A 20525-nucleotide genomic window follows, 5' to 3' on the forward strand; every position below is an offset into this window, starting at 1 on the left:
AATTTAATTGTTAATTACATATGTGAATAAAGTTTATTTTAAAATGTCACACCAGCTTCATTAAACACTTGAGCGACCGAACCAAACACATGACCGTTGTCGAAGCTTGACTTCTAATGAAGAATCAGACTATTTCCTAAACACTTTAATAACTTCACTCGCAAGACAAGTAATTAAAATAACCTATTTTACTTGTAACAAAAAGAAAACAAAGCTATTTTACAGGCAACAAAAAAGATACTTAACCCTAAAAAAGATTGAATCTAGTCCAAAATTAATTTGAATATAACACTTACATCCATTTTGGTGATGTCACAGTGAGACTGTGAATGTTAGCACCGTTTTCTTCTGCAGGAAGATTGAAAGAAGAGAAGAAGCGCCACCATCTCTGACTCTCTCGTATCTCTGATTCACATTCACTATCTCCAATTTCTCATCAAAATCTCGCGAACTCACTCACTCTCGATCATTCACTACTCTCTGTTTCGTGTTCTCCGCAGATAGATACTAGTTTCAAATTTCAATCAATGGATTTTGAATTTCGAAAACGCTGATTTGTAATTGCGACGAATCAATGGGACACAGTTCCAAGAAGAAGAAGCGCGGAGGAGGCGGAGGCAGTGGTCGCCGGAGCAAGGGAAGAACACCTTCCAAAGACCACGCTTCTCCCTTCGCCGCCGATGATAACGAGCAACTCGCCGAGGAGATTACTGCATTGTAACCTAACCTAACCTAACCTAACCTCCTATTCGTTTCTCAACACAGTTTCAATCCGATTGACCTTAATTTCTTACTTGTTTCTTCAGATGTGCAATTTTCGAAGAGGATTGCAAAATTGTTCCCGGTTCGCATCCTCAAATAGTTGTCAAGATCAGGTTTGCTTTCTGATAACTGTATCATAGCGTTATCGATTATCAATGCCTATTCTCTTGTTGATTGTTTTCTGCTTGAAATTGGAATTTCAACAGGCCTTACTCCAAGGACATGGGCTATGAGGATTTAGATGTTTCTGCTGTTCTTGTTGTTAGGTATGTATGTGATGTTTTCTTTTGTTGTTCCTGCAAAGACAGTAATCGATTATTTCTCATTATTTATCGATTCGCTAGGTGCTTGCCAGGGTATCCCTATAAATCTCCCAAGTTGCAGATTACTCCTGAGAATGACTTATCAGAAGCTGATGCTAATAGACTCCTGTCACTCCTTAACGATCAGGTGCCGTTCTTTGGGAATTAGCTCTTGTCCTGTTGTTGATAGATTGCACGTTTTCTTTGCGTAGCATTGTGGTGGTTGAGTATGAAAGTGTTGTGCTATGTAGATGCTTCCTCTAATCCTCTGCCTAAATTTGGATAATAACAACCAAGCATTTTCCTATTAAGTTGGGCTAACTATGTAGATCACACAATGTTATAATATCCTGTGTTGTAATAAATTAAAATTTTGTGGCCTAAATGTGGATACAGGTAGAAATATGGAGTGGGTTTGTTATTTGATGCGAAGGTTGATAGATAGGACACCAGTCGGATTAGGATCCTCTCAAGTGAATTGACTATATCAGTTGTAACATTGTGTCTATCCATCTCTTCATAAATATTTAAAGAGTTTACCTATTTAATACATATGAAGAGAGAGATAAACACAATTTTAACTTGAGGGAGTTTACAATTGATAGGATTCTAATCCGCACCAGTCACCCGTCACTGCAAGGTGGAAGTTGAAACAATCTGAATAATATTAATTTTATTCAGTGATCATTTTCACTATATGAGGTCTAATATTTGTAGGGTAATGTACATGATTTCCAGCTAATGGAAATAAGGGAAAATAAGTACCTGTCCTAATAATTACACTGTATCATAGTGATATTTACAAAAGAAAATGAAAGAGATCAATCTCAGAAGAGTATTTCAATCTTAGAAGAGTATTTCAAACATTGAAAAAACAATATATGAAAATAAAGCAAAAAATCCTTAAACCGTTGTTGAATTTCTAATGGGAAATTGAGGTAGGCTTGAATATTGAGATGCATGGAACATTGGAACCAGAAAGGCAGGATGCAGATTACTAAATTGAGTATATTGGTGTATGATTTTATTTTGAATTTTCCAGTGTCACTTTCTCTTTTAATTTCTCATAATGTCATTGTTTCACTTGCTGGACACTCGGAGAGTAATTGAAAGTAGTTATTCTGGTGGAGGTTTTAATGAGTGATTCAGTTGGCCTTTCAATGACTTGTCTTTTGCTGTCTTTTCCAAGTTTAAGTGGATAAATTTTTATCTCTTCACCTATGGCTTCTCTTTTACGTTGAACTTATTGCTGTTGGGTACTTCTAATCCGCGAAGAGGCTGTAAAACCTTGTCACTCTCTTGATCCCCTCTTCCCCGTTTTCATGCTTTTGAGGAGTCTTGATGTCCCGCGAGTTGTATTTCCCCTTCTCTCCTTCTCTCTTGCTCTCTCTAGGAAAGGAAAAGATTTGTGATAACTACTATTTTCTTCCTGCATCTTTCTTTTCTCCCTAACCTCTAGATTGCTTACTTTGGAAGGAGTAAAATGCATTTGTATTTTTTTCTTGTCCTTTACAGGCTAATTTAAATGCTAGGGAGGGACGAGTAATGATCTTTAATTTGGTTGAGGCTGCTCAAGAATTTCTGTCTGGAATTGAGCCAATTGCCAAGTCAACTGAATCTGTGAGCTTACTATTCCATGCTTTGTGCCAAGCTATCATAACTAATTGTTTTTCATTCATTTTATTATTATTCACTGACGCTTTTTATCATAAACTCAATATTGGTTAATATTTTATTTTTAATAGAAAAATAAGATTGAAAAAGTCAGTGTTGATGTTCATTAATTCCCTATTTACTGGAAACACTTCTGACCTCATTGCTGGCTTGCTGCTAAATTTTACTGTTATTAATTTCTTTAATAATTCTTTCATAGAATTCACGTTAGGCCTAACTCTACCCAAAAAGTTAGCTTAAGGGTGAGGATTGTTCTACCATAATAAGAACTTAGTTAGCCATATATCTAGTCAATGTGAGACCTCTCAAGTCTCAACACCCCTTTTCACACACGGAGCTGGACATCTCAAGCGTGAAGTTTGCAGAGACATCTGCAGGTGGCCCATTTATGGCTAGCCCAATAAACAAATATAGGTAGACTCTGATACCATCCTAAAATTTGGGTTAGGCCTAACTCTACCCGAAAAGCTAGCTCAGTTATGTAGCCATATCTAGTCAAAGCGAGACTCTATTTATTATGTTTGATTGATCTTTTTTATTCTTAAGAACAAGTTATTTTTCTATTTAAACTGATGGTAATATGTTTATATCCTCCAATTGTAGAAGCATTTACACTCAACTACGGAAAGCAATGAAGAATTGTTTCTCAAGGATATCGCATCTTCAAATAAGAATAGGTCTTTTGTTTATGGCTTCATTGACCTTTTCAGTGGCTATGGAGAGTCATGGACTTGGGGTTTTGGAATAGGTGAAACTTCTGGAAAAAGTTCTTCCCTTCCTCCCTCCAAGTTAGATGCCTCAAAACCACGTTTTGAGGTTCAGGAAAAGAAATCCAATAGTAAGGAAAAACTATACACAATGCCAGAACTTCCTGCCAAATTAGATACTGTTGGAGAAGTTAGTGAAGATGACAACACTAGCTTATCTTTGACTCATTCAAGCAAATCTCTGGTGGAGGATTATGCAGGGAGCGACAGTGAAGGTGAGAAAGAGGTAATATGAAGGACATGGCTTGCATTTTGTAAGTGTCTGTGTGCTGTTGTTTGTTTGACATCAGGCTATTGTTTTCTTTTATTTCTATATAGTCTACATTAATGTCTCGATTAGGGCAATAGTTTTGTATGTAATCATCATTATTTCTATCAGGTCAGAATTATTTTGCTAACTGCCAAAATTGATTGATGTTTCTATATTTATCAGGAAAATCTTTGAATCCATTGCCTCTGTTTGAGACATCTGTTTATGCCAACTTCTTTATTTTCTATATATGCACCTGCAGTATTTTATTGGCGATGAGTATACAACAGAGGATAACGAAGATATGTATGGAAGTGAGTCTTCAGAATCTGTGTCTTCTGCCTCCCCTCGTCTGCAAGCATCTCAAACAGTAGAAAAGGATCTAATAATGGTAAAAATAAAAATTTATCATTATCAGTTTGTCACATGACAATTCTGCTTAGCATTACTTTGGTTTTTCTTCCTTTTGCATTAGGTTCACATCCTTCGTCTTGTTTGTGCTTCAAATGGAACATTGGCTGACTCTTTGCCACAATTAGCAACAGAGATGTACAATTTAGGGGTATAAAAATATTGTTTTATCAAATAAAATTATTCTTTCATTTTTTAATAATATCAGTTCTACAATGTTCCTAATTCTTGTGACTTATATTCCCAGATCTTTTCTAGTTCGGCACGTGAGATGGCATCTAAGCCGCCTTCCCTTTTTAACAAATCCTTTGATCGTGTCGTCCAGAAACACCTGGTTGGAAAATCCATGGGGTCATATATTCTCTTTCATACCAATAAATTTGTTATTTATTTATTTGTTGGTTTGATTATTTTGTCTAGGCATCATCCGGAATATCACAATTTTGGAAACCATCTGATCTTGGAGGCTCTAATAGGACTCCCCATAGTTCTCGATATTTGAATGATTTTGAGGAGCTACAACCTCTTGGTAAAAGGAATTTCTTGAATTTCTGTTTGAATTATATACATTTTTATGTATAGTTCTATATGTTTACCGTGGTGGTATTGAGTTTTTTCATATTTATCTCAGCCTATTGGTTTCCAATGTGTTCATATTTATCTCAGCCTACTCGGATGTATGTGATCCTGCCCTTGGAGGAAGTTAGTTTATGTTATTGGTTGGTAGCTTTTGAGTAACAGTCTAACTAACCTGGTAGTTAGGGAGTTAGAGTGTAGTTAGCATTATATAAAGATATAATATCAGAATCGAAGTTCAGCAATGCGATTCAATCAAACTTTTCTCATCCTCTCTCTCTCTCTCTTCAATTGTATCTTTTTCTTTGATTCTATTAGCAACAGTCCATGTGTGTCTCCATCATTCTCTCATTCTCAGACCTGGTAAGTCGGATAAGATTGATAGAAACCTAGATAAAGAATGACAATGTTTTATTGCAAGGAAATGGAGAGGATAATTCCTCCCAAGCGGTTTCCCCCTTCCCAAAGGATCTCTCCTTTAACTCTCAAACTATCAACTTTACAGAATGACCCTCCCCAATCGGATTTCCCTCTACTTATCTAACCAAACTCATTTAACTAACTCTTTTCCTTCTAGAGAACTTCTAATTCTGGCCTAACTATTGAGCTAACTTATTAACATAAATCATACTTTGATAGGGAGAAACCCCCATAGGACACAGCCAGGATAAGCTCAAGCAGTGGAGGCGCAAACTGCTATAGGAAGTTAAGTGCAGTTAGTGGGTTAATTATTGCTAGTTATTTACATCAGTTTATTCTACCAAAACTGCCTAGGGGTGGTTATTAAATAGGAAGTGTATTTGTTAGTTTAGATATTCATAAAATCTGTCTAGTTAGTAGGAGAGAACTGGCTCTCGAATTCCAGAATTAGTAGGAGAGGTCTGGCTCTAACACATCCAGAGTTGTATAATTATTCCTTAATACTAATCTGTTATTATCAAACTTGTCCTTATATTGTCCCATTGATACATCCTAACAAACTTCATTGGTTGTAAATTGTTCTTTCAATTACAACGGAGAGGTCTGGTAGACCTTGGTTAGCTAGCAGTTTGATTGTCTTGCAAAGTGGACCTTTTTTCCTAGCCTGTTATTTGAAGAGTTTACGCTAGAAAGGTCCAATTTCCACTCCTTCAGAACTTGACTACTTGTCTCCCCATATGTATACAGAAAATTTTAATAATTATAGTTTAACTGCTTCTTTGGAAATGGTGCTTTATTTTTATTGGTTAAAGTTTTTGATGAGTATATTGTAAGATAGTTAACTGAGGTTTCTCATTTTTCTAATCCTTTACTAATAGGTTTTGCTTGGTTTTGGAAATAGGTCATGGTGGTTTTGGTCGTGTTTTGCTGTGCAAAAATAAACTCGACGGAAGGCAGTATGCGGTAAAGAAAATTCGCCTTAAAGACAAAAGCATGCGTGACCGAATATTAAGGTAAATTTAAATTAACTTGGAAGGAACTCGTTGTAGTCTTGGCAAAACTGTCACTTTTTAATGTGTAATTTTGTCACCAATGTCAATGGTTCAATGCATGATTAAATAATTATAGCCCATGCCTTACAATCATATTGGTTAATATTAACAAATAGTTTGTCTTATAGTTGTATGCTAAATTACATTAAAGGAATCAAGGTTAAAATTAGAGCTCGTGTTTGTTGATGACCAAAAGAAAAGAGAGATGTTATTAAACATAGATCATTAAACTAAAATAAAGGACAAGTGAAAGTGAATTGAAATAAAATTGTGAAACGATCAAGATGTTCTGGTCATTTTTACTTGATTGATACGGTTCCGCTACATATAATGGAAATGACTTGCAAAGGAGAATTAAAGAAAAGTAGAAGAATAAGAGGAGGATAGCATATGTTTTCTAGTGTTCAGTGCGATATACCTTCTCTTTGCATTATGTTAGAATATAATATAAAAACCATTCATGTGTCTTCAACAGCTTAAGTTTTTGGGATAGTTGGTTTATAACATGGTACCAAAGCCCCTATGACCAAGTGGTATGGAGTTCAATCCTTACTACCCACATTATTCTAAGAAAAAAATTGAATTTCAGCATAAGGTGGGTGGGCATGCATTTTCTACGTTTCAAGTTTAGTGGGCTCTTGTGAGGAGGCGTGTTAGAAATATAATATAAAAATCATTCATATATCTTCACCCACCTGTTTAAGTTTTTGAAATAGTTGGTTCATGACACATCCCTACAAGGACTTTTTTCTAGGTCAATTCGATTATGTAAGTATAAATCGAAGTTCATTTGTCTTTTTTGTTGTCTTATTTCGTGCTTTGATGTTATAAGTTTTCCTTTGTAATCTTCCACTTCTCACTTCTTTTTTCATGTGTTGGAAAATATAAAAAAAGGAATGTCACTATTCTACTACTGCCAGTTGTGCCCATTTTCTTATCTTTTCTTTCTCTTTCCCGTGCATTTATTTCTCTATTGCCATTTCTTATCCATTTATTTTTGGTGAGACAATCAGGGAAGTAGCTACACTTTCTCGTTTACAGCATCAACATGTTGTTCGGTATTATCAGGTAAAAACTTTTTTTTTTGAACTAATTGTTTATTGTTGAGATGTTTATTATATCAGTCTCCTTATTTCCTTTTATTTTTACATTAACTGTAATCCCACCCTGGTCTTTGGACATGGTAACTTGTAGTAAATAATTTATGATTATATTCCAAGAGGCACACATTTACGAAAGAGTATGATTCTAATTTCCACAATCTTTTTGCTTATGATTTTAATATCTGTAAAACTTTCAGGCATGGTTTGAAACTGGAGTTGCAGACTCTGATGGTGACCTTTCCTGGGGTTCATCGACTCCAGTGAGCTCTACTTTTAGCTATAAAGCTGCAAGCTCCAATAATGCCACCGGGCATGAAAATCAGCAGGAATCAACGTACCTCTACATACAAATGGAGTACTGTCCCAGGTAAGATTTTCAGTGAGTTACACTCTTTATGTGCCAATGTTGTTTATGGTGGATGGCAGAGAGCCAAAACCCCGCCATATTTGACAAATAGTGATGACGGATTATGGCGGGATATCAGCCAAGACGGAGAGGCAAAAACCCGCCATGAGTTCTTCCATGGGCCATGGCACATATTTGATAACACTATTACCATCATGGGTTTACCGGGGAGTGTACTAGTTTATATTGTAAGCTTGAAGTGAATAGGCACTCAGATTAGGATGTTCTTACAGGAAGTGATGATGGTGTCATAGACTCAGGCTAAGGCAGGCTATTTTATGTTGCCTTGTTGACTCTGTAGAAATTTGATAACCACATAATAAAGAACCTTTCAAATTTTCACTAATCAATTAGATCTTGGATAATTATATTTGCATATTAATAACAAGTTGTTCTAAGTCTTCAGACAATTCTACTCTCTCAAACTCTGGCCACTGCCTAGAAAGTTATATGCTCTGCAATATCTTATGTGTCCAATGATAACTTAATATACATAACTTTTCGCTTTTTCTTTTATCTTTTAACTGGGTTCTGTAATTATTCTTTTATGGAATTTCAAAATTATCAGCAACAACAAATGGAGTTAATTGGAGTAGATTGGGGATACAAGATTTAGTTTTGAAATTCCTTGGATATTACATTAACATGCATAACAAGCACACTCATTGTTGTCCTTTATATTGTTTTCACTACATTTAATTCCTTTTACTTTCCTGTGGGGGTGGGTTGTTCGATTAAAGGACACTTCGCCAGGTGTTTGAATCATATAATTTTGACAAAGAACTGGCATGGCATTTGTTTCGCCAAATAGTGGAAGGATTGGCACACATACATGGACAAGGAATAATTCATCGGGACTTAACACCAAGTAACATATTCTTTGATGCTCGCAATGATATTAAAATTGGTGATTTTGGTCTTGGTAAGATTCTGAATCCATTATTTGTTAATTTTATTTCTCTTCATGTATGTTCTCCAATGTTTTCTTTATCTTGTTTATTGTGACAATGGATAACTTTAATATGAATGGATGATGCTTATGAATTAATTGGAATATATGTACTCCTGGAAATAGTAAGTAAGATTTCCAATTGCATCTTGATTTGCATGTGCGAAATTCGTCATCATTGTATTGCATTTTTATATTTGCAGTTGAGTTCAGTGGTAAACATCTGCAAATATAAGCACATTTTCTTTTATTATTTCTCCATTTGTGTGCACAGTGACATTATGCTCATGTCTTTCTTGTAAAAAACATTATTTACCTCTACTACTGTGTTTTTCCTGTTTTTGAATTCGATTTAAATATCATATAAAATGACCCCATGTTAAAGTCTGAGACTTCTAGTCTTGTAGGGAGTAATGGTTTTTAGTAGATGAAAATCATTTTTTCTACTCTCCTTTTCCTTTCAGCCAAGTTCTTGAAGTTGGAGCAGCTGGATCAGGATCTAGGTCATGTGGCTGATACTGGAGTTTCCGTTGATGGTACTGGCCAAGTTGGAACATATTTCTACACAGCTCCTGAAATTGAGCAAGGATGGCCCAAGATTGATGAAAAGGTGTAGAACATTGGTTATTCTAGCTAGTTGTTTTATGTTTACATCTTCTACAGCCATTTATTTTGTCTGTTTTAAGCAAAAATTCGTAATTCTTGTGCTTACTTGAACTACAGGCTGATATGTACAGCTTAGGGGTGGTTTTCTTTGAGCTTTGGCACCCATTTGGGACAGCAATGGAGAGACATGTTGTTTTATCTGATCTGAAACAAAAAGGGGAACTTCCACCTACTTGGGTTGCTGAGTTTCCAGAACAGGAATCCTTATTGAGGCGGTTAATGTCTCCAGGTCCTTCAGATCGCCCTTCTGCCACAGAACTTCTCCGGAATGCATTTCCCCCACGGATGGAGTCTGAATTATTGGATGGCAAGTGATTGTGACATTTTTTGTGCATTCTGATACTATATTCTTATATAGAACCTTAATAGTGCATGTTATCCAGCAAAAGAATTCATTTCCCTATCCCACTATGTGGGGCCAGCTACGCCGATCAAATAACGTTAACCCCATAAGGCAATCAATCAATGAAAGATATGGAAAATTATAGATTAGACTCGACTCATGAGTATATATATATATATATATATATATATATATATATATATATATATATATACATATATATATTTATATAATATGTTGTGCAGCATGTCAGAGATCAGAAGATGACATGATAGAATACAAGAAAGCTGTTCTGGAAAACTGTCTGGCTCTTAGCTGGTTCTGCTTTCTTACATAGACATAATCAATTTCTGTAGTTACAAGAGAAATTACAGTTACAATCTAATTACAGCAGAAAATATAACAGCTATACAACACAATAAATACATAGTAAAATAATGGTTACAATTAGGCCTAATAATCTGCTTAATAATGATTGCAGCAGACCAGCCTAATAACTGACACAGCATATGAACTTCATGGACTCCCATCAATTTGTGTTCAACGGTGGTTAAAAATTTATGGAAGTTACTAATGTTCATATGATCATGCACATAGGTTATGACATCTCCAATACTTGTGAACGAATCAATGATTGATTTAATTTGAAGAAGGTACTCAGAAATTGTTGTGTGCCTTTCTTGGTGTGACGAAGCTCAGACCTAAGTTGCATTGTTTTGGCCTTGGTCAGAGCATGAAAATAATTGTGAACCTTGTCCCAAAGTTGCCATGAGTGAGTACAGCCAATACACTTGGTAAGAACCGAAGAAGATAGAGATATCAACCAAAAGTGCAATTAAACATATAAAAACAATCAGATGGTCTTGATAAGTACTACTAATAATAATGCGAAGTAAAATGGCATGGTGAAATAGGCATATTAATTTAGACTACAAATATCTAAGAATTGTATGCTCCTTCTTTTGAGTTCATTTTAAATTTTTATTGTTATTTTTACTGTTTGGTTTGTTTTTTTGCATTATTCTGATGCAGTATTAGTTCTCCATTTCAGATATCCTACGAACAATGCAGAAATCAGAGGATACAAGCATTTACGACAAAGTTTTAAATGCTATTTTTGATGAAGAGATGTTAAGCACAAAACACATTCGTCCGATTGGTAGATTGAGCTCAGTTGGAGATAACAGTTCATCCCTTCAGTATGCAGATTTTGTAACTGAGGTTCGGGATTATGTTGTAGACATCCACAGGGAAATTTTCAGACAGCATTGTGCAAGGCATCTAGAAATATCAACAATGCGATTATTGGATGATTGCCCACAGTTTAATAGGTCAATAGCTTTATTTAAATACTCTACAGCTTTACTACTTCTTGGCATAGATGTTTGTGGACTGACAGCCTAAATAAAAGATTTCTGGTTTTGACTTTTGTTGAGCAGAAATGCAGTTAAACTTCTGACCCATGGAGGAGACATGCTTGAACTTTGCCATGAACTGCGTTTGCCTTTTGTGAACTGGATTATATCCAACCAGGTACTGGATATGTTAGCTTTGGTTTTATTTGTAGTAGTTGGTGTACCATTGAAGTAAGGAGGTTTGTAAATATAAAATTTCTCTTTGTAGTATGGGTTGGTGTTAGAGTTTTCCAATAATGCTTTTAATAGATAGAGAAATGTATGCTTTGTAGTTTGTAATACTGGATTTATAGATATAAATCCTGTTCTTCAAACAGAACAGCATGATATTTGTAAAACTGATATTATCACAATATCCTTCAAGATTCACTTTAAAATTCTTCTGCATCATAACTTTTTTCTGGACTATTTGTAGTAAGATTAGATGGCATTATGTGGTCAATGAGATAATATAAAACATGAGACCTAGATACCTACAGTATAATGCTTGTTCTAGCATGCCTTTGTTCTTGTATAGTGCTTATAATTTTGTTGGAGTTGTTCCTCCTAAGAGAATATCTAGGCGATATTCTGCTTAAATGAGAATCAATTAAGATTTAGAGTTAACAAATTGATTTCGTTGTTCTTATTCATGTGTTTGGAATGTAAAGAGATGGGATTTGAGTTGGTTTATAAACCAAATTTTGTGTTTGGAATGTTTTAATTTTTTTTTAAATCCCATGGTAATGGAAAACAGAGAAAGCAGAAAACTGATTGCACGTAACCTATACTGATGTTCAAGAAAAGAGCTTACTTAAAATATTAAAACTAGAGTTTTCTGGAAAGATTTTTTATTGGCTTATCAGTAGTCTTGCCAATCAGATCTTCAGCCTGCCTAACAAAAAAAAATAGTGTAGAGAAAGGAAAAAGTGATTTATATCTGATCTACATCAGAAAGAAAGAAAATGTTGCATTGCTTCTCTATTATTTTAGCTGGCTTTCAGCAAGGCATAAAGATTGAATTCTGAGAGATATATTTAAATTATGTGTAGAAATCTTCATTCAAACGATATGAGATATCATGTGTTTACAGAAGAGCAGTTGGACACTCAGCACCAAACCGCTACCTTCAGGTACGGTTTTACATGTTATTATTGGTTGAGTCAATCTGAAGGGGCAAAATAAATTATAACTGATAATTCTCCCATGTTAGTAGTTTTGGGGGAAGAAGAATATGAAACTGTCATGGAATTTTCTCTTGTATACCATAACAATCTGTTTGGAACTTCTGTAATGGTTTTTGATGCTTTCCATAAATCTTTCAAACAAGTTGTATTGCATATCCAAACCCATATAATATGTCACCATTGTCCACAGGGAGATTTTGACATTATTGGTGGTGCCTCAGCTTTGACAGAGGCAGAGGTCATTAAGGTACTATTTTGTATTGTATATTTTTAGACTGGTTGTATTTCCCTTTCCTGTATTTAGTTAGGCATGGTGATATAAATAGTTGTCCATGATAGCTTTATGCTGCTAAGTAGTTATAAATTCTGGTTCTGGCTATAAAAGGGCAAGTCGTACATTTCATTATCTTTTTAAACATGTAGATTTCATTATCATAGTCAATAATTCTTTACTTTTTCATATTTTTTTCAAAATAAAATACAGAGGCTAGAGTATTCACAACACAACCTATGATTTGTTCATTGTATCTCTGATACATTTCTGTGTCTTGTAAAGATGTTGGTCATTTGTGGCACTAAAATTACCTTTTTAATTGTATTACAGGTCACAAGGGACATAGTCACTTGTTTTTTCCATGCAGACTTATGTGACATTCATCTAAACCATGCTGACCTCCTGGATGCAATTTGGTCATGGATTGGAGTCAAGGTAGAACACAGACTTAAAGTAGCAGAGGTATGTTAGCTGTGCAATTATGAAAGCTGGATTAAGTTTGTAAGATTATAGTATGAATGGTGCTTAATTTTTTGAAGCTTCTTTCAATGATGGGTTCTTTGCGTCCACAATCCTCAGAAAGGAAATCAAAATGGGTAGTTATAAGGCGGCAGCTTTTGCAGGTGAGCAAAATTATGAAGGAATCTTGTATGTTTGGCTGCAATAAGTATTGTCGTGGTTGTCATAGTTCAATTTCAGTAATTACAATGTTCAAAGAAACCAAATTCTAACTGAAATTTATTTATTTGCAATTTTAATGCTTCTCCAGGAACTGGATTTGGCAGAAGCTACAGTAAATAGGTTGCAGACAGTAGGTTTAAGATTCTGTGGTTCTGCTGATCAGGCTCTTCCCAGACTAAGAGGAGCTCTTCCATCTGGTACTTTTGTTATGGTCAGGATATAATATAAGATTACACATTACATGAGGAAATTCTTGCTTATCGGAAAATAGTAAACTAATGCAGATAAGCGTACATTGAAGGCCCTTGATGAGTTGTCTGAGCTTGTCAGTCTCTTGAGAATTTGGAGGATTGATAAAAATGTCTATATAGATGCATTAATGCCACCAACTGAAAGTTATCATAGAGATATGTTTTTTCAGGTACCATATATTTGTCTATTTATTGTTTTAAAACTGATTAGACCATTGTGGAATCTATTTATTGGCACATTTTAATATTTGAATTATTTATTTTGCCTGATAATTCTTGGCATTGCATATTAAGGAAGCAAAAAAGGCTAGAATATGTATGCAATGTTTTACTCAATGAAGTTGAACTTTTCTTGGAAGGTATACTTAAGGAAGGAAAACAATCCCGGATCACTCACTGAAGGTGTCTTGCTGGCTGTTGGTGGCCGATATGACTATTTGCTTCATCAGTTGTGGAATAATGACTATGTAGGTTATGCATACAAATTTAATTTTTTCTGATTGTCATTTACATGGCTTGTATCTTTTATACTATTTTCTCTCTCTTTATTTCCCTTACAGTTGAACATGCTTAGAATGTTATAATGTATTCCTTTGATATAACCATTGTATAATTTGGTTGTTATTTGCATATCACAAAGTGTGCTAGTACCTTATGCTTCAACTCGTTTGCCTGAATTTGAATAAGTACCAGGGCCAGGCAGTTTGATCGATTGAACCGGGTACCAGCCAAGTGTTCGAATATGTTCAACCAAAAAACTGACTGATCTCAAAATTGATTAGAACCGGTCCTAAACCGGTAAAAAAACCTGTGTAAAGAATTGGTTTGAAGCGGTAGTTTTTTTTGTCAATTTAAAAGGATTTTTGTGTAAACGACCCCTATACATTGATTTTATTTTCCTTTTATTGTTAATCTTTTATATGATCTATATTATTTTAATTTTAATTTGACTTAATTTCTTAATATAGCATTCTAATTTTTTACTTAATATATTATATAATAAAAATATACTTAATTATCACCTATTCAAGTATCGTTCGACTACCACTGAATCATTTAACCTTGACCAATACTACTTGCTCAATGACTGGTCATGTTTTTAAAACATTGATTAGTTTTGATATGTGCTGGATTGTCTCTCGCACTCAATATTTATTGGTACATTTTCCCTGATCATATCGGTTTCAACTATCTTTCCTGATGGCCTTTGCTTTCTTGCAGTCTTAGACAACCTGAATCTTCTTTCGTCTGAATTTTATATTATTTCTAACTACTTTTCTTATTTTCTATCCAGAAAGGGAATCCTCCAACTGGTGTGGGGACTAGTCTTGCACTAGAGACAATAATTCAGAACTGTCCAGTAGATTTTCGGCCCAATAGGTCAGTGTCTTTCAACCCATGCTTTCCTTGGTTTTGCTAATTAAGAGTTTATAAACTCATTGCCACTTAGGTTATTGTCTTTTCTTTTCATTTCTTTTTTCCTTTTAATACATATAACACAAACACTTAGTATATTGGTTTGGCGTTGCTGCAAACATAAACATGATTTTGTGTATCTCAAGGTACCAAAGGAGAAGTTAGAACTTGCAACTTTGAGTTCAACGTGGATCGAAGAAGCAAAATTTTGCTATGTTGAGTTCAATATGGATCAAATGTTTAGTTCAATATGGATCCACGTTGAGTTCAACGGAAATTCAAACACACTTGTGAATCGAAGAAGCAGAATTTTGCCATGTCGAGTTCAATGTGGATCCACATTGAATTCGTCGTGGCAAAATCTTGCTTCTCCGATCCAAGTTAAACTCAACGTGGCAAATTCTGGCTTCTCCGTTGATACCTTGAGACACGTGAAATCACATTCGCGTTTGCACCAATACCAAACCAAACATATTGTGGGGTAAGGCTTGTTTGCTGGTGGTCTACAAACATACACACATGACTTTTTCAACTGTGTCAGAAATGAAGCCAGCACCAATATTCTTGTCTGTTCAAAAGGAGGAGGCGGTCTGTTGGAGGAGCGCATGGAACTAGTTGCTGAATTATGGGAGGAGAACTTCAAGGTAGATAACAATTTTAATCTGCATAGTTGAGTATTATTACTCAAGATTATGCTCACTCATCTTTCATGTCATCAGGCTGAATTTGTGCCCACCCATGATCCTAGTCTTACGGAGCAGTATGAGTATGCTAATGAACACGATATCAAGTGTCTTGTCATTATGACGGATACCGGTTTCTCTCTGACAGATTCTGTTAAGGTATTGTGGGATGATTTCCAAATTGCAATTCCATTCTCGGATTCTATAGTGATTTTCTATTGAAATTTACGTTACATACATACTACAATTATAGGGAATGTCATATCAAAAGAACTCCACTGCATGACTTCCTCCTCCATCTAGTACATCAGATACTGTTATTTGTATGAATTATGCAAGTTGAACTAGGTTATTCTAGATAAAGATACAAATAATTCTGCTGGTGAGCAACGGAAAGAACCAGTTAGAAGAATTGAATATGATCAAGAATGACTATAGCAGCAGTGATGAGAAAAAATATGGATGTGAGCTGTCTAGTGGTAGGGCGGATGAAGTGGCTGTAGTATATGATAGTTATGGAGGATTTTGATAATGAATGACATTGATGAATGATTTTTCAAGGGAATCAAGATTGATACTATTTTTTTCTTTTCTATGGTGTAAAACACCTGTTACGAATGCAAAAATTCTTTGAGAGTTCATCATAACAGTTGATAAGTCTCACTCCTAAGCTAGCTTTTGGGGTAGAATTATGCCTAACCCGAATTCTAATATGGTATTCCTTATTCAGAGTCTATCTTAGATGTGTCCATTCCTGCAAATTCCACGCTTCAGATGTCCAGCCTTAAGTGCGGGGAGGTGTGTTGAGAAGTCTCACATTAACTAGAGATATAGCCAAAATAGTTCTTATAAAGGATAGAACAACCCTCACGCCTAAACTAGCTTTTTGGGAAGATTTATGCTAACCCTGAATTCTAATAATAACTTTAATTCCTACTGATCTTTATAACTGATGTAATAGGCTCTTTATCCTTCTCTGTTATTACAGTTCGATCCTAGAATGATCTCTTCTTTCTGTACCCTGTAGGCCCGCATCCGAAATTTTATCTGATAACTTATCATTGATTTCTGGCATTTTCTTTGAATCTCTGATATGGTTAACTTCCCAATGGTTATAGCATAAATGAACAGATAATAGTAGTAACTAGTAAGAGAAAGAGTATTATTATTATTATTATTATTATTATTGAAGGCTTGAAACAGCTATCTAATAATTTTACCTTTGAATATTGGTTTGTTTATTTGTGTGTATTCACTGGGGTCTGCTTTTCTTGCCCTAACCGTATTCATACCCTACATGAGAGCGTGTGAGCTGATCCTAAGACAATGCTTCATTAACTGATTTAAATGCCTGCAGGTTCGACACCTTGAACTTAAGAAGGAGAAAAGTATCGAGAGAAAAAACCTTGTCAAGTTTCTATCGGATGCTATGGCAACACAATTTAGAAACCCCTCCATCTGGATTTGATCTGTTATTGATTTTTGAAACTCAACTGTTTTGCCTTCAAACATCAATAGAGGATGGAGTTGTTCTTGGTTGATAATGATGATTATGCTTCACTCAGCAGCTGAACGAAGATTTTGAGAGTAGAATAGATTGTGTATATCAGTTTTGCAGCTTTATTTGATCCCGCCTCTCTCTATCTTGCTTTTTTCAGTTTTTTTTTTCTCTACATGGTTAGTTTTGATGATGTAAATGAAATTTGTATATAGTATTAAACTCGTTTTAATTTATTTAGGTGCATAAAGTAGCTGTTGTTGAACAACTGAAATTTTATTCTTGTTCTTATATTGAGAGCAGTTGGTATTCATGTTTTGCTCTGTTGCATGGGTACGACTGTTTTGGCCGCGTACCCGTACCGGGTACGTACCCGGTACGCATACACTGTGCGTACGTACCCGGTACCTACCCGTTCCAAAAAAAAAATGGTTCCTGGGCTCAAAACGACGACGTTTTGCTTTTCTTTTTTTATTTTTTTTTTCCTGGCTCAAAACGACGTCGTTTTGGCCTTTATATTTTTTTTTTCCTGGCTCAAAACGACGACGTTTTGCCTTTTTTTTTGCATAATTTATTTATATTTAAATATTATGTATATTTTATTATATATTATATTAAAAAAAATATACATATATCTAACGTACCCGTACCCTTGTTTTTTCAAAAATCGCGTACCCAATACCGTACCGGGTACCGTACCCGTACCCGTGCAACACAGATGTTTTGTTTCTTTATACATTGCATTTTTTTGTCGAATTATTACATTATATTTCACCTTTGGCTGAGAGAAGAAAATGAGTGAGAGAACTATTAATATGGTTTCACAATCAGAGAACTATTCATTTTTTAAATGAAGAGAAATCATGGTTGTTGACGCTGGAATAAAAGTTGTAATATAGATTCCAACTGTGTAAAAATGTTAGCATGCACTTTAAAATAAAACGCGTGGGGGTTGAGATAAAGTCTATTCTATCCGTCATTATGTGAGCATATGATGTTTCGATATCATCCTTATTTAAGCTAGACTATAATATGAATACCCTTTTATGGTGAATAAGAAGTAAAAGGCAATAGCTGAATAGAGGCTGACTCGTAGTCATTTATAATTTGACCTAATAGTTAAGATCAAAGAAAGATCACATCAGTGGAGAATACTTGTGGTTTACCTAGGAAGTTTTAAAAGTATGTCCGTTGTTGGTCAAGATAGAGTGTGATAGGTAAGATAAAAATTGTTAAATGGAGATATAAGTGGAATAAAATGAGATAAAACGTCTTCAATTTCTAAAATAACAAATACGTTAGAATAAATGGAAAATGTTAAAACAACAAACATACTAAAACTGAGATAGTATTATAAATATTTCAATTTTATGACTTAGGTTATAAATTGAAAAAGGTTAAGTGCTTATAATAACAGCCTTAGATATAGAATCAAAGGCATAAAGAGTTATTTTGCAAGAACTGATCGATATATAGAGTTATCCTACTTCCTATATATGCCAAAAAAATTACTTTGATGTAGCAAAGATGATGTAATAAAAAAATCATGAATCATTTAATTAACTAAAATTTAATATTATATGATTAAGGGCTAACTCAATTGATAAGATCAAATAAGCATCAAAAGAATGTCTAAATGTTAAACTCCTATGTGTATCAAAAGGGGAGACGAATCTCTCATATTTTCTCTTGTTGAAGTTTCAATCCCTCTTCATATGTGGAATCATGTGAATATTTATAAGAGAAATATACATAAAAACTTCGAGAAAACAAGAGAGAATTTTCACATAAACGAATCTTAATCAGTGTCAAAAGTGTTTTCAAATCTTGGAAAATGCTGTTATCATTTTAAGGATTTCTATCATCATCATCACTCAAAAGGTATATCTTAAATTCAGTGGGTTATAGGCGGAAGTCTTTCTCTTTAATAAATACTTATATTTTGAAAACACTGAACCTAACAACGTGTTGCCCTTATAGCTCAGTGGTAGAGCGTCAGTCTTGTAAACTGAAGGTCCGTAGTTCGATCCTGCGTGAGGGCATATTTTTCCTTTTTTTTTCTTCCATTTTCTTACTTATGTGTTGAAGTTCTATCAATATCAACATCCACAGTGTCTGCTAACAACCAACACGTCTAATTTATCCAAGATTGAAAAATCAACGAGATAGATTTGATAAGGATCACGTGTATTTGAATGCAATCAATGAATCAGTACTCTCTGTGGGAAGATTTTAGGCACTATGCAGAGGCAGTTAGTTAGGATTTGACCAAGCTTTTACCATGCTGCACACAATTCTGATGAAAAAGAATTTAAAAAAAAAAAGATAAAGTATGAGATCAAAAAGAATTTTTTAAAAAAATATAAAGTATGAGTGACTCATAACTCTTGTTTTAATAGCTCTTTTCTTTCTTAGGTGTGTTAACTGTTAAGGGTATGGAAGCTTTGGGTCAAGTGAGTAAATTGTAGGCTCGACCCACTTTTTGATTTACGGGTAGATATTTCAATTTTTTACTTTTTAGTTAATAAGTTATGTTCAAATTGAGAAATTAATTCAAATTTTATAGGTTTTATTACAAAAGATATCAAAACATGAGGTAGTGCATTACTTTCCAGAAAATTTGGAAGGGGGACAAATTTATGATGCATTGGCCTGTCACAAAGTACTTAATTATTTAAATTTATTATTAGTATAGGGAGTATTTTATATGCTCTAGTTTTCATCACATATTATTAAGTATGAGGCAATTGTCTCATTTCAAAAAAAAAAAAGAGACAATTGTAATAAAAAAAAAGTTATAACATGCAGATTCATCATGAGTTATGCACGTTGATTGACATAAATGACAGATCTATAATTTCTAAGGTGAAAATAATTCCTAAGCACCTATTCCGTTTGAAATTTCAATATGAAAAAAATTTCTTGCTGGAGTTCTGTTATATCAAATGGTGATTGATTATAAGTTATAACACATGCATTTTGAGCATTACCAATTTCCTAGATTGAATTACTTGTCTAAAGAAGAACATATTTCTTGTGTTGCCCTTTGTAAATATTTTTTGATGGAGTTTGTGAAACTCATGAGATTGGTAAGAAGCATGTTGAATCTTTTCCAACTGGGAAGTCTTGGAGAGCAAGAAAGATGCTAGAAATTAATTATACTTTCAAATTTATGCAAAGTTGAGATTCTAACACAAGGTAGTAGCAGGTATTTTTTATTGTTATTGATTATTGATGATTCAAACAAAAAGATGTAGGTATATTTTTTGAAGCCAAAATAAAAAATCACACCTTTAAGTCATTTGATGTATTTGTTGAAAAACAAAGCGACAGCAACATCAAGGCGCTAAGGACAAATATCTACAAAGAATGTCTCGCATGTGGAGATTTATTCAAATATATATATGAGCTGAATGAGAAGAAAGTGATGATTATGAGCTGAGATATGGCATTGGGTGAA

The 20525-nt window shown here is 34.3% G+C and overlaps 1 protein-coding gene and 1 non-coding gene across 2 annotated transcripts; both read left to right on the plus strand.

Moving 5' to 3' along the window:
* The first annotated feature begins 300 nt into the window (after nt 1-300).
* Nucleotides 301-17378, plus strand: LOC130747362 (eIF-2-alpha kinase GCN2). The gene is made up of 29 exons (XM_057600276.1): nt 301-717; nt 807-875; nt 969-1028; nt 1107-1212; nt 2580-2684; nt 3342-3731; nt 4018-4146; nt 4231-4317; nt 4414-4500; nt 4587-4695; nt 6064-6175; nt 7228-7282; nt 7515-7684; nt 8464-8645; nt 9137-9282; nt 9396-9645; nt 10733-11012; nt 11121-11214; nt 12128-12208; nt 12453-12509; nt 12867-12998; nt 13076-13159; nt 13306-13414; nt 13502-13638; nt 13828-13935; nt 14763-14848; nt 15426-15528; nt 15604-15726; nt 16925-17378. The coding sequence occupies exons 1-29, from the start codon at nt 575-577 to the stop codon at nt 17033-17035; spliced, it is 3705 nt and encodes a 1234-aa protein (XP_057456259.1). The 5' UTR covers nt 301-574; the 3' UTR covers nt 17036-17378.
* A 1657-nt stretch (nt 17379-19035) lies between these two features.
* Nucleotides 19036-19107, plus strand: TRNAT-UGU (transfer RNA threonine (anticodon UGU)). The gene has a single exon. It is a non-coding gene; the product is annotated as a tRNA-Thr (tRNA).
* Nucleotides 19108-20525: the final 1418 nt, after the last annotated feature.

The sequence above is a fragment of the Lotus japonicus genome, chromosome 3 (genome assembly GCF_012489685.1).
Source record: "Lotus japonicus ecotype B-129 chromosome 3, LjGifu_v1.2".
NCBI classification, from domain to species: Eukaryota; Viridiplantae; Streptophyta; class Magnoliopsida; order Fabales; family Fabaceae; genus Lotus; species Lotus japonicus.

What these genes read in the sequence shown, in the direction of transcription:
- LOC130747362 (XM_057600276.1), top strand. Translation starts at nt 575, where the DNA reads ATGGGACACAGTTCCAAGAAGAAGAAGCGCGGAGGAGGCGGAGGCAGT. An exon ending in CAAATAGTTGTCAAGATCAG is followed by an intron (nt 876 to 968) that starts GTTTGCTTTCTG and finishes GAATTTCAACAG; the next exon opens with GCCTTACTCCAAGGACATGG. An exon ending in TATGGGAGGAGAACTTCAAG is followed by an intron (nt 15,529 to 15,603) that starts GTAGATAACAAT and finishes TCATGTCATCAG; the next exon opens with GCTGAATTTGTGCCCACCCA.